At 46.9% G+C, this 17,298-nt stretch overlaps 1 protein-coding gene across 8 annotated transcripts; it reads right to left on the bottom strand.

Moving 5' to 3' along the window:
• Positions 1–1,616: 1,616 nt before the first annotated feature.
• On the bottom strand, positions 1,617–15,470 carry ARMCX4 (armadillo repeat containing X-linked 4). Of its 8 annotated transcripts, none has more exons than XR_007460494.1 (7): positions 15,342–15,470; positions 14,703–14,776; positions 14,171–14,246; positions 13,795–13,884; positions 13,373–13,456; positions 13,002–13,092; positions 1,617–1,964 (listed from the first exon to the last, which is right to left on the bottom strand). XR_007460494.1 is itself a non-coding variant. In XM_049644078.1 (7 exons), the coding sequence occupies exon 7, from the start codon at positions 12,500–12,502 to the stop codon at positions 4,400–4,402; it is 8,103 nt and encodes a 2,700-aa protein (XP_049500035.1). In that variant the 5' UTR covers positions 12,503–12,646; positions 13,002–13,092; positions 13,373–13,456; positions 13,795–13,884; positions 14,171–14,246; positions 14,703–14,776; positions 15,342–15,470; the 3' UTR covers positions 3,264–4,399. The 8 variants fall into 8 exon arrangements, 6 of the variants coding, with proteins under 6 accessions (XP_049500035.1, XP_049500038.1, XP_049500036.1 ...); XM_049644078.1 differs by lacking the exon at positions 1,617–1,964 and adding an exon at positions 3,264–12,646; XR_007460493.1 differs by lacking the exon at positions 13,002–13,092 and having other exon boundaries at positions 15,342–15,469.
• Positions 15,471–17,298: the final 1,828 nt, after the last annotated feature.

Here is a 17,298-nt window from a genome sequence, read left to right as displayed (position 1 = left end):
ACAATGCACTCTGGATCAAAAATTGAGTTAGGGTCAGAAGCTGAGCAAGGAACTGTGACTTTTTATCTAGGCACTGTCCCTCAGACTTCTGAACCATCTTTGATGATTGCTCACATTCGGTACAGATTGTTGGCTGCTTATTTTCCCCAGGGCACTGTTGTTCTATTAATCATCTCCACAGCTCTCTGCAGATCAGGCCTCCCTGCCTATCACTCTGATTCTGCAGCACATTATGGTATTTGCATTGACCCGACTTCTGATGGTTATATGCAGTCATCCTGCCTCTATTGTTTCAGAGGCATCACCAATTCTTTTTTCTTTTTTTTAATATTTATTTTATTTATTTTGAGAGAGAGAGAGCATGCATGTATGAACAGAGTGGGGGACAGAGAAAGAGAGAGAGAGGGATACAGAGAATCCCAAGCAGGGTCCACGCTGTCAGTGTAGAGCCTGACTCAGGACTCAATCCCACGAACTGTGAGATCATGACCTGAACCAAAACGAGGAGTTGGACACTCAACCGACTGAGCCACCCAAGTGCCCTGAACTATCACCATTTCTATCAGTGTTCCTCATCCTGTAACATCCTCTCCTATTCTGAGCCTTGGCCTCCAGAGGCAAGCCGCCCCTGAACTTAGTGTTGCTGCTGCTCCTTTCATCAGTGCATTCCTTATAGCTCCAGCAAATAGTGTGTCCTTTGGGTCCTCCTGAAGAACATACTCCTCAAGAGGGTTTTCATGATATATTTATTCTATCATTCCCACTTCTTTGAGACTTTAACCCTTTCCCTGCCATCTGCTATGACAACTCTGGCATTTAAACCTCACTTAATTCTTTTTTCTTTTTTTCCATACTTTGAGACGCCATTCTACTAGTGAGTTCACAGATCTCCTGGGGTCTTTCCCAGGATGTTAAATACTGCATCTTGGGAGATGACTCTCAATACAATTAATTTTTCCCTTATTCAATTTTATATTCCATCTCCCCTGATCAAGGCCCTCAGAATTTAGTCCCATGATTCCCCCTCAGCACTTTCTAGTACATGCTGGCTAAGTCCTATAGCTTCTTCTTGGGGTATTCCCTTTCTTTCCTTCTTCTTAGGCCCAGCACATCCCCAGGGAGGTTATGCTGTGACTTAATCTTATATATAGGCCCAGTGGCCAGGATGAGAAGTGGGGTAGGTTCTGAAGGAAACACACATTACCTTACAGGAGAAAGGACACTGCATTTTCAAACAAAGTGAAATACTAGCCCTAAATAGGAAGGAGTGGGACACTTCTGAATGCTCAAGGTGACCAGGGAAATCTGAGAATACAAGATTTTTAGGAATATCAATCCATAAGTCCCCATCCCACGTGTCAGGGTCCCATTCCTTCCTAACCAGAATAGCAGACTTGTCTTGGTTGGGATTCTAACTTTCTTTGAAGCTTGCTTTCAATAAGTCCTAGGCCTGGTCCTACGATCTCTCTACCCTCTACCTAGAAAAGAAGAGGGCCTCTTTATAGGTTATGAATGAAACTTTCTGGCTTTCACATATAGCATTTAATTGCTGATTAATTTAATTTGGCTTTTCATTATTTTTTTTCTAGAAGTCAAGCATAGAAATAGTTACACAATTTTCTGGCATTCTTTATATTTAATATTTCCCACATATTTCTCAAAAGTCTGCTACATAGAACCAGCTAATGCATCTCCTTCCACCAGTGCCATCCCAGTTCACCATCGCTGAAAGCTCTGACAATTCCTCTGCCACATGTTTCAGGTGCCTATGTACTCCACCTACCATCAGTGATGGGGTCCTCCTTGCCAGATGGGCAGCAGGTGATTCATCTCCAAAATTTCATCACAGTGTTTGCCTTCCTGAACTACTGCTTATATCAACTGTTGTAGGTTGGCTTCCTGGAGAGCAGACTCAGAGTTCAGCATGAAGGGCTTTTATTAGGAATTGCTCTTGAGATCAAAATCTGTAGAAGGGAAAAGAAGGAAGCAGGATTGGACAGAAGGAGAAGTTTAGCTGTCCCATTTGGGGCAAGAAGGCCATGTCAATCAGCCATTGGATGAAAGTACCCCCAGGAAGAGGGCATGACCTTGGGGGATGTGACTTCCCAGCTGAGGCATTTCCTGAAAAGGGATGACAGCTGAGGGCTGTCTGCTGGCAGCACTCCTAGCAACTAAATAATAACCTCTTTATTCCTGAAGGAGGATTTAGGGCAACAGACTGCAGAATCTACCACAAATGTGACATCATTTTTTCCACTAGAAACTTAGTGGCCATTGAATAATAGAATTGAGAACAGTTTTACTTTTAAAATGATTAACAAGATTTAAATTTTCAAACATTTACACTTACATTTACAGCTTTATTTAAATATTTATTCAAAAATTTAATTTATACCTTCCAAATATCTAGACATCAATATGTGAACCTCTATTTATAATTTTGCCCTAGTTCCCTGATATACTATTGACAGGTCTGCTTAATCCAAATCCATCCATTTCCTCTTGGCAAGTTATGCAAAAATTTGTGGTGTATATAAAAATCAGAAAATACAGATGAGCAAAAAAGAGATAAAACTGCCCATTAATCTAACACCCATAGAACACTATTAACACTCTCAGAGTATACACCAAAGTTTATACAGGAGATAATTTAGATATATACTTTTACTTTATAAAAAGTATAGCATGTGTTTTTGCAGCCTATTTTTCCCACTTAAGATTAATGCTGAGTTTTTTCCAAGTAAATAAGTCTGGATGCCCATCACAATTTTCAGTAGCTGCAAGATGTTTCTATGTGTAGGTACACCCTAATTTGTTTAGCCAATTGCCTATTTTGAGACACTTGGGTCATTCACAATTTTTCACTCTTCAAAACAGTATGAAGATACACAGCTTTGTACAAGCCAATTATTTGATCATCTTCTATAGATAAATTTCTACAAGTGGAATTACTGGGTCAAAGATCATGTGTATCTTAAAGACTTCTGAAACATGTATCCAAATTGATCTTGTACCAATGTATGCTCCCACCAGCCCAGTTTGAGAGTGCCCCTCCCACCACACCCTCACCACAATCTGGGGTGGGAGAAAGGTGGATATTCTTCAGTATTGATATACTGAATCAATATATCAGTTGAATATTGATATACTGAAGATATAAACACCACTCTCAGTGTTTCCATAAAGGCCCTGCCTCAATCAAACTTCTAAAAGAAATCTAATAGAAGCACTAAACATTGTTCTTTCTTCTATTATATTTTATTACTTCAAAATAATAACTAATGTATTTACCTTACACAGACACCAGAGTTAGTCAACAAAGAGAATGTTTTCCTATTAAATACCACCAGGACCCTAAAATAAAATTGTCCCTCTATGTATGCCTTCAAGATAAGTTCCATCATTTCTTTGTTCAAAGAGTGTATCACTTACTTCCTCCCCTTGCTATTCCCATGGCCAGTAGTGAAGTCTCACACTTTTATCATCTCATACCTGGACCATGGCAGTAACTTCCTAACTGGTGTTCCAATCTCCAGTGGCCACTCTTGTCCCCACCCCAACTCTGACCCATCCTGCACACAGATCAGCTACATTCTTTTCCTTTAATTGCTCATTCCTTTGGTCACAAAAGGTTGTGGGGTCACCCAGGGGTGGATGGAGTAACATTAAGACAACTCAGTTTAGCAGTCAGGGATCCTCCATGAAAGGGCTCACCCAAACTGATGGATTACATTTCCCATCACTCCCCTCCCCACACGTGGAACTCCAGGCAGGCCAGCCTCCTCTATGGAGCAGGATTTCCACCTCCATGCATTTCTTCCCACCACTCATCCCTCCTCCAAATGCTCTCCCACCCCATTTTTATCCTATCCTTCAAGCCCAGCTTCATCAAGTGTCCCCCTCCTCTGTAAAATTTTCTCTGACCACTGTTGCCTGCAGAAGTTTCTGCACTGTTTGGCCATGATCAGAGGTTCATGGTTTTGTAGTATATTTTTGTTTCCATACATCTTGCCTTTCCAAATAGATCATAAACCCAAGGACAAAGATGTGTCTCTTTTTTTCTGCTTATGACACACAACTTTATTGATGACATAAAAATAAAGCCTCAAATGTATAAACATAAGTCCACACAAAGGACCAAAAATTACCTTACTTATGAAAAATCAGGTCAGTTTCTGCTCATGAAGCATACTAAAAATATCTTGATCCAGACAAGGTAATAATCAACACATGTATTTTCAGTACAAGTTTGAATTCATTTGGTGTTCATAAAGTGATCCAGCTATAGACCATCATAAGTAACATCAGTTTCAAAGTTATAATGCAATTTACAATGTGCATTACCTCCAGGCAGCAAAACCAAAATATTACTCAGATTTGTTTGGAAACATATAACTAATCAGAGTTTACTTAATAATAGCTCAACTCTTTCTTTCACCTCAGGGTCACTGTATTCTGCTGCTAAGACTCGAAGTTTCTTGGCACATGCTTTAGGTCGTTGGAATATGAAATAAAGGGAATTTTTACTGAACTTGTCCTGGGTAAATACTTTTGCTCTTCTTTTAAAATGGTAATTTATATTTTCAAATAGTGAAAGAGCATTAAGAATATTCTCTTTTGTCTCTTTCTTGTTAAAGATATTAATCAGTGATGTTGGTGCATTGGCAATGAGTAAGTCTTTTGTCATAGATGGATTTTTAGAGAAATTCAAAAGCATTCCCAAAATATGGTCTTTGGTTTCTCCACTTCCCACAGTTAACAAACGAAGAAATTCTGAAATATAATTTGTAACCATATGCTGATATTCACTAATAACAGTCAAATGCTTTATCAATCTTAGTCCAGCCAGCTGCACATTTGAATTCAAGGGATAGGTCACTGTGTCTTCACATACTTGGTTTAAGTATGTTTTCACCTTCCTATGATTTTCAGCAGCCACTGAGATGTTATTCAGTGCATTTAAAGCCTTCTGCCTAACACTGGGATAGGGATTATTGAGCAAGCTTTCAATAATTGATATTCTACCTGCATTACGAATGACTTCATGGGAAAATGGATAATCAGGACTGTTATATAGAGCATTATTGGCTATTTCATGAATAGAAGGATCTTCAGTCATCTCAATCATGCAAATAAGTTTTTCAAGTTCTCGTGGATCCATATTAGCTTCGCGTTTACAGCGACAGGTCCAGGGATGAGTTTTCTCCTCACACCTGATCTTTCTGATTTCATCTTCAGGTGGGAACCAAGACTCATTTTGGTATGGAAATTTCATTTCCGTCCAGATCATGGCTCCCGCCCATGACCCCATTCCTGCCCCAGGGACCATGGATGGATATGTGCCTCTTGACTCAATTGACTTTTTGGCTTTAGTCTTAGGTGCAGATTTGTCCTCACTTTTGTTTTCATTACCATGCCAGAACCAAGACCTTACATCAATTCCACCAGAAGCCTCAAGGTTATCCTTGGCACTGGCCTTATAGACATCTCTCTCACTCTTGGATCTGAACTCATTACTCTTCTCAGTATCAGCCCAAAACAAGGACCTTAAACTGATTTCCTCAATATCAGGGCTGGACACTCTACTTAGCTCATCCTCATCTACATCCTCAGTCAAAGACCAGGACCCCATGCAAGCCTCTTCCTCACCCCCAAGCCTAGACCCTGTAGTGGCTGCATCTCCATCCCAGAGCCAAGATTCCTTCCTGGCCTCTGCCCCAGCCCCGGTTCCCACACAGGAATCCACATGGGCTGCCTCTTCAGATCTGGTCCAGGACTCAATATTGGCCTCTTCTTCAGCCCTTGATCTGGATTCAATACTGGCCTCATTTTTACTTCCAAGTTTGGACACAATACCAGCAGCCTCTTGCCCTCTCCTGAACCAGGACCCTGTAGTAATCTCAGCTCTAGTCCCAAACCAGGATCTTTCATTGGCCTCCATCTCAGCACTGACCTGTGGTCTTCCACTGACCTGGTCATCAGCCCTAGCCCAGGACCCTCCACTTGCCTGATCCTCAGGCTCCAGCCTAGATCCTCTACTGGCCTCATTACCAGGCCTCAACCCAGGCCAAGATTTTCCACTAGCCTGATCCCCAGTGCCAGACTGAGAGACTTCCCCACTGGCCAGGTCCTCAAATCCAGGTTTGGAACAGCTATCAGCCTGATCCCCAGCCCCAGCCCAGGACCTTCCTCTGGCCTGACTCTCAGTGCCAGCCCAGGGCCCACCACTAGATTGGTCTGCAGGCCCTGTATTAGACCCCTCAACAATCTGGTCCTTAGCACCAGACCAGAACCCTCCTCCACTGGCCTGATCCTCAAATCCAGGTTTGGGACAGCTACTGGCTAGATCTCCAGCCACAACCCAAGACCCTCCACTGACCCGACTCCCTGTATCAGCCCAGGACCCACCACTGGATGGGTTCATAGGCCCTAGTCTAGATCTTCCAACAGCCTGGCCACCAGCCCCATCCCAGGACCCTCTTGCATTAGCCTGACTCCCACGGCAAGCACGGGACCATCCATTGGACTGGTCTTTAGGCCCTGGCCTGGATTCTCCACTGGCCTGGTCCCCATTGCCAGCCCAGGAATCTCCAAATGACTGGTCCCTGGGACCTAGCCTAGACCCTCTACTAGCCTGGCCCCCATTGTCAGCCCAAGACCCTCTTCCACTTGTCTGCTCTTCAAATCTAGGCTTTGCCCCACCACCAGCCTGATCCCCAGGTACAGCCCAGGACCTTCCATTGCCCTGGTCCACAGCTTCAACCAAGAACCCTCCACTGGCTTGGTCCTCAGAGTCAGCCCAGGACCTTCTGCTGGACTCGTCCTCAGGCCCCAACCTTGTCCCTCCACCAGCCTGGCCAACAGCCCTAGCCAAAGACTCTTCTTCATTTACCAGATCCTCAAATCTAGGCTTGGACTCACCACCAGACTGATCACCAGTCCCAGCCCAGGAACTCCCACTGGCCTGGTCCACAGTCCCAACCAAGAATCCTCCAATGACCTGACTGCCAGTGCTAGCCCAGGACCCATTACTCGACTGGTCCACAAACCCTGGCCTAGACCCTTTGTTGGCCTGTTCCCCAGCCCTAGCCCAGGACCCACCCCCAGACTGGTCCACAGGCCTCATTTTGGCCCCTCCACTGGCTTGGTCTGCAGTGTCAGCCCAGGACTTTCTACAAGACTGATCCTCAGGCCTGAGCCTAGACCCTCCACTGGACTGGCCACCAGCCACAGACCAGGACATATTTCCACTGGCCTGATCCTCAAAACTAGGCTTAGATCCAGCAGACAGATCACTGTTCCCAATCCAGTACCCTCCACTAGCTTGGTCCATATCCTCAGCCCAGTACCCAATGCTAGCCACATTCCCAGCTCTAGCTTCAGCCCAAGACCCTCCATTAGCCTGAATCCTAGCCCCATCCTGGGACCTTCCACTGTCCTGTTCCTCAACTCTAGTCCAGGACCCTCCAATGGCATCTTTCCCAGCCCAGGACACCCCACTGGCCTGACTTCCAGCCCAGGGCTCACCAATAGCCTGGTTCACAGTACTAGCCCAAGATCCCACACTGGCCTGGTTCTCAACCCCAATCCAAGACCCTCCAATGGCCATGTCCCCAACCTCTGACAAAGAACCCCCACTGGCCTTGTTCCTAGCCCAGGACTCTTCACTGGCCTGGCTCCCACCCCAGAGCCCCCCACAAGCCTGGTCGCCAGCTGCAGCCCAGGAAGGAAAACCAGCTTCATTGTCAGCCTTAGCCCCAGCCCAGGACTTAATATCAGACTTATTACTAGCCCCACTCCAGGACTCGACACTGGCTTCATTCTCATCATCAGCCCAGGACATGCTATTCTCCCAGTATCCATCCCTGGCCTGAAACCTAAATTTTATCCATCGCTCAGAAGCAATCCAATCCTCAATACCAATCCCATTCCAGTAATAGTCATGGACCCTAGGCTGAATTTTTCTGCAGGCCTGAGTGCCTGTCCCACCGCCACTCTCAGAAGTGAGCATGGCTTCAGTCTTAGGTTTTACATAGCCCTCATCTTCTGTGACTTTTGCCTCAGACTTGGGTATAGCCTTGTCCTTTGCTCCAGGCAAGATCTTATTCTGGGAATGGGCCGCAGACTGAGGCTGGCCAGAGCTCATCATATGTGCCCCAGCCTCTACCTTAGACTCAGCATTGGTATTTCCCCTGACCTTACTCCTGGCACCAAGCAAGGCCTCACCCTGAGAACTGGCCACAGCTTGGGGTGAAAGAGAGCCTCGTCTATCTTGCCCAGCCCCTGCCTTAAATACCACATTGGGATTGTCCATGACCTTATTTCTGGCACCAGACAAGGATTCACCTTGAGAATTAGACTTGGCTTGGGGTTGAGCAGTGTCTATTACATCTGTTTGAAGCTGAGCAGAACACATTGTATCTGGCCCAGTGCCTGCCTTAGACATAGCACTGGGATTGCCCTGGATCTTACTCCTAGCACCAGGCAAGGTTTCACCTTGGAAATCAGACACAGCCTGAGGCTGGGAAAAGCTTGTTGTATCTGCTCTGACCTCTACCTTAGACACAACATTGGGATTGCTTCTGACCTTATTCTTGACACTAAGCAAGGCTTCACCTTGGGAATTGGCCACAGCCTGGGACCAAGCACAGCCCATTGTTTCTGGCCCAATCCCTGCTTTAGACACAGCACTAAGATTGCCCCAGACCTTATTCTTAGTGCAAGTTGGAGCTTCACCCTGGGAATTGGTCACAGCTTGGGTCCGGGAAGAGCCTGTTGTATCTGCCCTGACCTCTGCCTTACACACAGTGTTGATATTGACCCTGACCTTGTTCTTAATATCAGACAAGGCTTCACCCTGGGTACTGGCCACCACGTGGGGCCAGGCAGAACCTGTTATATCTGCACTGGTGTCTGCCTTAGATACAGCATTGGGATTGCCCTTGACCTTATTCTTAGTACCAGACCAGGCTTCATCCTGGGAATTAGTCACAGCTTGGGGCCAGGCAGAGGCCACTATATCTTGCTCAGTGCCTGATTTAGACAAAGCACTCAGATTGCCTTGGACCTTACTCCTGGCACCAGAAAAGGATTCACCTTGGGAATCAGACTCAGCCTGGGGCTGGGCAAAGCTTGTTATATCTGCTCTGGCCTCTACCTTAGACATGGCATTGGGATTGCTGCTGACCTTATTCTTCACACCAGGCAAAGCCTCACACTGAGAATCAGCCATAGCCTGGGGTTGGGCAGAGCCCGCTGTATCTGGCCCAGTCTCAGCTTTAGACAAAGCACTGGGATTGCCCTTGACCTTATGCTTGATACCAGGCAAGGCCTCACACTGGGAATTGGCCACAGCATGGAGCTGAGCAGAGCCCACTGTATCTGACCCAGCCCCTGTCTTAGACCCAGCATTGGAATTTCCTCTGACCTTGTTCTTAGTACCAGGCAAGACTTCACCCTGGGAATTGGCCACAATCTGAGGCTCGGCAGAACCCACTATATGTGACCCATTCTCTGCTTTAGACACAGCACTGGGATTTCCCCTGACCTTATTCTTAGGACCAGACAAGCCTTCACCCTGGGAATTGGCCACAGCCTGGAGCTGGGCAGAGCCCACTGTATCTGGCCTAGCCCCCATCTTAGATACAGCATTGGAATTTCCCCTAACCTTGTTCTTAGTACCAGGCAAGACTTCACCCTGGGAATTGGCCACAATCTGAGATTGGGAAGGACCCACTATATATAGCCCAGTCCCTGCTTTAGACACAGCATTGGGATTGATCCTGACCTTGTTCTTAGTACCAGGCAGGTACACTAGGTTTTCACATTGGGAATTGGCCACAGTGAGGCACTGGGCAGAGATTGTTGTATCTGCTAGAGGTTGGGCACAGCCCATTGCATCTGCCCTAGCCTCTGCCTTAGACACAGCACCGGGATTGACCCTGACCTTGTTCTTAGTACCAGACAAGGCTTCAACCTGGGCATTGGACACAGCCTGGAGCTGGGCAGAGCCCACTGTATCTGGCCCAGTGCCTGATTTAGACACAGCATTGGAATTGCCCTTGACTTTGTTCTTAGTACCAAACAAGACTTCACCTTGGGAATTGGTTACAACCGGAGATTGGGCACAGTCCACTGCATCTGGCCCAGCCCCTGTCTTAGACACACCACTGGACTTGCACCTAGCCTTATTCTTGATACCAGGAAAGGCTTCACCCTGGGAATTGGCCACGGCCTGGAGCTGGGCAGAACCCAATGTATCTGGCCCAGCCCCTGTCTTAGACACAGCATTGGACTTGCCCTTGACCTTATTCTTAGTGCTGGGCAAGGTTTCATCTTGGATATTAGACACCTCAGGCTGGGCAGAGCCTATTGCACCTGGCCCAGCTGCTGTCTTAGACACAGCATTGGGATTGCCCCTGACCTTATTCTTAGTACCAGACAAGGCTTCACCATGGGAATTGGCCACAGCCTGGGGCTGGGCAGAGTCTGTTTTATCTGTTTCAGGCTTGGCAGAACATATTGAATTTGGCCCGGTCCCTGCTTTAAACATAGCACTGGGATTGCCCCTGAGTTTATTCTTAGTATTAGGTGAGGCATCATCCTGGAAATTGGACATACCATGGAGCTTGGCAGAGCCCATTGTATTTGGCCCAGCCTCTGACATAGATATAGCATTGGAATTGCCCCAGACCTTATTCTTGGCACTAGGCAAGGCCTCACCCGGGGAATTTGCCATAGTCTGAGGCTGACCACAGGCCCTCAGGTCTGCCTTAGTCCCTGACCTAGAAATGGCATTAGGATCATCCCTGCCATCAGGTAAAGCATCAGCTTGGATCTTGACCCCAACCTGAGGCTGCGCACAGGTTTTCATTTCTATCCCCACCTCTGCTTTACACTTTCTTTTGGCTTTTCCCCTAGCCTTACCTCTAGTACCAGGTAAAACCTCAACCTGGCTCTTGTTAGAAGCCTGAGACTGTGCCTTTGTGTCTGTCCCACCCCCTTCCTTAGACATGGTGTTGACATTGCTTTTAGCCTTAATCCTACCATCAGGCAAGGCATCAACCTGGACATTGGCCATAGGATGAGGCTGTGTATAGAGCTCAATGTCTGTCCCAGCCCCCATCTTAGACATGGTATTGGGATTGTCTCTGATCTTAACCCTGGCATCAAGCAAGGCCTCAGCCTGGGAATTGGTCCTCAAGTTTGCCCTGACCCCTGTTTTAGACACAGCATTGGAATTGCCTCTACCTTTAACTCTGGCATCAGGCATAGGCTCAGCCTGAGCACTGGCTATAGCCTGAGGTTGAGCAGCAGCCCTCGTGTCACCTCCAGTCATTGTCTTAGATGTGACATTGGTATTTCCTCCGTCATCATCCCTGGCCCCAAACATTGCTTCAGCCTGTTTCTTGGCCACAGTCTGAGGTTGTGTTGAAACTTTCATATCTGCCCCTGTCCCTGCCTTACACACAGCATTGGTATTACCCCCAGCATCAAACTTTACCCCAAGTATAGCCTCAGCCTGGGTCTTGGCTACAATCTGAGGCTGAGCAGAAGCCCTCATGTCTGCCCTAGACTCTGCCTGAGACACTGTTTTGTGATTCCCCTTGGCCTCAACCCCAGCACCAGGCATGTTGTCAACCTGGATCTTGGCCACAGCCTGAGATGGTGCACAGGACTTCATGTCCACTCCAGCTTCTTTCCTGGACATGGTATTAAGATTTCCCTTAGCATCAACTATGTGACCAGGCCTGGCCTCAGACTGAGTCTTGGCCACATTCACAGTCTCATCCAGGGCTCTTGCCTTGGTTTCAGCCATAATTCCAGTCTTATTTATGGCACCCATCTTGGCTGCTTCCCTGGTCACTCCCAAGGCCTCATTCTGTGTCACCATTACTTTGTTCGTGTCTTTTTCAGCCAGTAAACAAGCTTCAACTTTTGTCTGGGTCATTACTTGTTTCTTGGTTTCTGCCCTGGCAACCAGTGCCCAAGCTTTAGCCTTGGTCTGGGTCACAGCCTCCTTCTTGACTACTCTCCCAGCCTCAGAGTCAGTTTGGGTCACTGCCTCTTTCATGGCCACTTCCCCAGTTTTGAGCTGGGCCACATTCAGAGTCACTGCCTCTATCATGCCCCCTGTTGTGGACACTGTTTTGGCCTCAGACTGGTTCTCTGCGTCTACCTCAGCCATTGTCTTGGCCTGAGAGATCACCTTAGCAATGGTGGTAGTCTCTACTTCAACCCCAACCCTACCTCCTGCTCTAGTTTCTGCTCCAGTCTTGGCCATGGGTCTAGTGTCAGTCTCTGTTCCAGCCATGGCTTCACTCATGGCCAATGTCTGGTTCTGTACCCCAACCACAGTCTCCATCTTGACTCTGGACCCATTTCTGGAAAGTTTCCTCACTCCCTGGGCTCTTCCTTTGGTTAGTTTGTGAATGCAGTAGCAGGTACCAGCCCAGATCACCAATCCTGCAGTCACCCAACCCACTTCCTGAATGCGACCCATGTAATCACCCCTACTGAAGGCACGAACAAGGTACGGGGAGCTCAATCAGGATGGGGAAAGAGGGTAGTAGGTCTGGGTGTAGGCCTGTGAGGGTGCTGGTCTTCAGCCACTTAGAGGCCACTACAGCTGCCACTGGAGGTGGACCTAGAAGTGGAGGAAGGAAATGGACTAAAATTTCTCTTCTAATTTCGTGCATCATACAGATAGATATACAGAAGGACAGAAAAGTGTAGAAATGATGTGTTTGGTGGGAGAAGAGGATGATGAGCAAACTCTCTCTCCATCCCTTTTATTTTCTCCCCTCCCCATTTTCCCCAGTGCCCAACAACTTTCCCCTAAGGTACATCCATACACATTTCCTTACACCAAATGAATAATGAAAAAGATGTTGGAGTGTGGTGCTGACTATGAATGGGGGAGACTGAGAAGCCCTCAGACCTCGATTTTTACTGGACCTACTCTTGTCACCACTCCCAGAGGTCCCCACCTTCATACCAACCTGTAATGATCAAAGCAGTTCCCTCCTCTTTCCTTCTTTTGATTGGTGATATACCCTAAAGTAGATCTATAAACTCATGAGATCTGTGGACCTAGAGACAGACAGACAGACGGAGGGACAGATGGGACTGGAGATTTTGTTCTTAATGTGACAGGCACATTATCAAACTACGTTTCTATCTTGCTCAGTTTACCCCACTTTCTGTACCAAAATAAAGGTAAGAGTGTGGGGTAAGTGACAGAGATGGTAGGAAAGGTGGCTGGGAAAGGGAGAGGCTAAGGATCCTCCAGACTGCACACTGACCCTACTAGATGCACACTGGTCTCCACCAACCCACCCTGGAGATCTACAGGTATTCCCCATCTTCTTACCAGTCTATACCGATCAGAGGCAATTTCCTCGTTGTTTTTTTGCTTCCAGTAATCTCAAGTCCTACAGCAGACCTGCAGGCAGATCTATGGACAAGTAAACAAACAGGAGGTAACAGACACTAAGTCCTCATAGAACACACAAGTGCCTTAATCACTGACCCCAGTACCTGCCTTGCCAGAGCCCATGTCCAGTTTGCTAATGTGTTCCATCTTGTGATCCCTCCTCTTGTCTTCTCAGTCCACTCCAGCCCACCTTTATCCCAATATTACTCCTGTTTCCAGGACAGAAATCACCAAGGGATTGGCAACACTGTGGAAATCTGACAGAGTGTAGGAGAGGCAGAAATACCCTCCACTAAGACGCTCTCAAGTCTCAGCCACCTTCTGTGCTCACCCTCTTGTTATCGCAAGGCACTGCTCACCTTCACACCAACCTTCATGGTTCCAGGCCGGTCTCCCCCTTTCCCTTGTTTCCAATGGTAAACAGCCCTACTGTGGGCCTATGGGAAGACCTAGGAACAAACAGAGAAGAAGGGGAAGGTTAACTGTTGAGTGCTTGTTACATCCCAATATCTAAAACAGGGGTCCCAGTACCTGCTGTGCTAGATCTAGAAACCCATTCTCTGAAAAGCAGAGCTTGTGGCTTCCCCAGCACTGAAATGGGGTCAGTGATTAGGGCACTTGTGTGTTCTATGAGGACTTAGTGTCTGTTACCTCCTGTTTGTTTACTTGTCCATAGTAAAAGGGAGGCAGAAAAAATAAAAGGGAAGAGACAGAGGGAAATTATTTTAAAACCACCTGTAAGATTCTAGGGTTTCTCCCAAAAGTCCATCATTTCTTTCACCAAGGTGTTCAGACAGGGGAATCTGGAAAACTGGAAAATGGAGAAAGAGATGGAGGCCCCCAGATCCCTTACTCTAGAATCATACATAGCAGACTGCCACCTATTTCTCCTTAAATACATCTCTAGGAGTCTCCAGCAGAACAGACAAGGAGTGAGGAAAGGCTTTTTCTTTTGTAAAATTGCTATGCCTCCTGGCAAAGGCTATCTCAAAATATAATAATAATGTTCTTTGATATAATTTGCATTTTCTCAATATTATCTGGAGTGCAAATTAAAGCATCCATAGAAAAGTTTGCTGTCTTTACTGGTCTTCAACATACAATTTAAGTTAAAAATCCGAAGCTGGGTAAGTAAACGCAATTTAAGGAAAGTCCCCTAGTTAGCCCCACCCTATATCCCAATCAGACAGTGGTACCTAAGTTCCTGCCTTAGAGAATGCACACAGAACTTCAACTGTCCATAGGCAGTGCCTGTGCTCACACTAACCTCCACAGATCCCGTGCAGTTTTCTTCTCTCTTTCTTCCCTTGCCTCGCCACAAAACAGTGCCACACCGATCTACTGTCCATCAGACAGAAGAGAGGAAACGCGCTGAGTGCTTGGACCAGCACCGAGGACACAGATCCTAATACTCACCTTTCTGGATTCAGGATCCCTGTTATCAAATGTCCCTTCCCGCATTCCAAAACGCCATCCCACCAACCCCACCGTCCGGTCACCAAGGCCCACCATTTTCTGTGTAAATGCCACGGCGACATGTCCCTTCCAATGAAAGGAGCAGGAATCTGGACGGAAGTGTGCGGTCAGCGATTAGAATCAGAGAGGATGGGACATCTCAATCTCTGCATTTCCCTTTCGAGACACTCCTCCCCGCCACCCCACCCCCCCCCCCCCAACCCCCCCCACCCCCATCCCCCCAACCCCACCCCCACCCCCCGCCAACTATCCGCCTTGTCAGAGCCCAAGATTCCCCAGCACAGACGTAGGCAGGGGGAGGGGACTCGGGAGAATCACAGCGAAGGCTCCTGGAACTTGAACCCGCTTTGTCCGGTATCCCCGAACCAGCTACCGGGGTTGGTGGGCGGCTGCCCCCCTGGCCTCAGCGCGCGGGCCCCAGACCCCTTACTTGCTCCGCTTTCCTCGGACCCAGTGCCAGCCCGCCAGGCGCAAGGCAGCGGGGAGCTGATACCTAGAAAGGAGTGACGACTGCACGGAGAGCTGCGTAGCTCTGCAGCTCCAGGTCACGTGAGGGCCTCGCGTCACCAAGCTCTCTCCCCTCCCACCCCACCCCCTCTGGACGGCCGGGAGTTTTGCAGGACCCTACCCCCCACCTCACGGTGCACCAACTCCCCCTCCACCCGTCATTGCGGTGGGCCTTAGCGTGCACCGCCCAGTCACTCAGCTCTGTCCTCTCCAATCTGAGTAGCCTCTCTGTCTTGCGGTTGTGGTTTGCCCTTCTAGGGTTACTGGGGAGGGTCTGCATCTCACCCTCCCCCAGGCCTTTGCTCTAGTCTTTTCTCTGGATTCTTAGAGGAATCCTCTGTTTCTGCCTTAGACTATAAGACCAACAGTCCCCAACAGTGCTGCACCAAAATGGGCCAGGGAAGGGATGTCAGGAAAGGAGGCAGAGAATGCATTTAGAAAGGACGCTTAACATTTTTTATGTTCTTTTTTTAATTTTATTTTAACAATTCACTCATGGTTTTTGTAATCGGGAAATGGAGTCAAGCCATTTTCATTTGACATTTAAATTTTAGCTCGCAAAAATAACAAAACACATTATTTTGTGCCACATTAGTTGCTATGAACTATTTCAGTTTTCAAAACATATTAGTAATTACTGACATTTTATATACAAATGTCAAACAAAATCACGGTTTCAATGTCATCTATAATCTGTGGGAAAACGTTCAGTTTTCTAAAAGTTTCAATTTCCCACAAGTGATTTACAACCTTTTGAGGTTCTGACTGAAATGAACTATGATCTTGTGTCAGGTGTCTGGGAACTTCCTCATAGATGACTCCTGGATGATTGAATGAAGACCCAGCTCCTGATGAACCCAGTGCCTGAAAACTGGTGACTTCCGAGATTAACCTGTTTTCCATTTTCAGGGCTTTATTTGGATTTTACACAAGCATGTCTCCTCACACCCTGGACAGGACCAACTATTATCCCACTGATGGAAATGAGGCTTAGCAGGTGGAATGTTCATTTAATCACGACATTGGTGAGATATCTCCAGTATCTGTTGTTCATGTACTATATGTCACCCTAGCAGCAGCTTGTGTTCAGCACCTTCCAGTGTAGAAAGTGGTGAGGGTCTGTAAATGAAATCTTTGTCATTTTTCCCTCACAAAAAGCACAGTTTACAGGATCCCAAGCAGTCACCAGGAGAAAGAGGCCTTTTCACTCGCTGCCTTCTGTGACAATTTCACTGTACCACCCATACAAGCACCTCAGAATAATCCCAGAACTCAGGGACAAAGTATGCAGAAATTAGTCCCCATTCAGCTGTCCCAGCTAGGGAGTCATACTCTAAATATAGACCCTTAAGCAGCCTCTTTCCTTGAATGCTGAAATATGACACTCTAGCAGGAAGCTCTCCCTACAAGGGGCCTCTGTGTGGGGGAGGCCCCTCTAGGAAGTGAGCCAAGGAGCCCAGAGTGCTCTAGAACCTTGATATGACTTCTCAGAACTCAATTGCTCATGACTAACTTATATTCTCCATCAAATTGAAAGATTCATAAGTTGATTACATAAACATTTATTATTTTATTAAAGTAAAATACAAACCCCACAAGCATAGGATGACAAATGGCTAATTTGTGGTAATCTAAAAACTTACAAATCACTAGTAAAATGAGAACTCAGTAGAAATATGAACCAAAGACATGAACAGATTTGTTGTCAGAAAAGAAATACAAATAACTGATAAATATATGAAAAGATGCTCAATTTGAAAGAAATGCAAATCCAAACAACTGTGTCTTACGTGTTTCAGCTAGAAGTTTGTCAAAATATAGAAATTTGATAATGTTGTCGATTGGTTTGTGGGGAAATGGGCACTCCCACACTGTTGGGC

This window comes from Panthera uncia, chromosome X (assembly GCF_023721935.1).
Source record: "Panthera uncia isolate 11264 chromosome X, Puncia_PCG_1.0, whole genome shotgun sequence".
Taxonomy (NCBI): domain Eukaryota; kingdom Metazoa; phylum Chordata; class Mammalia; order Carnivora; family Felidae; genus Panthera; species Panthera uncia.
This window is presented reverse-complemented; position numbering and strand designations above follow the sequence as displayed.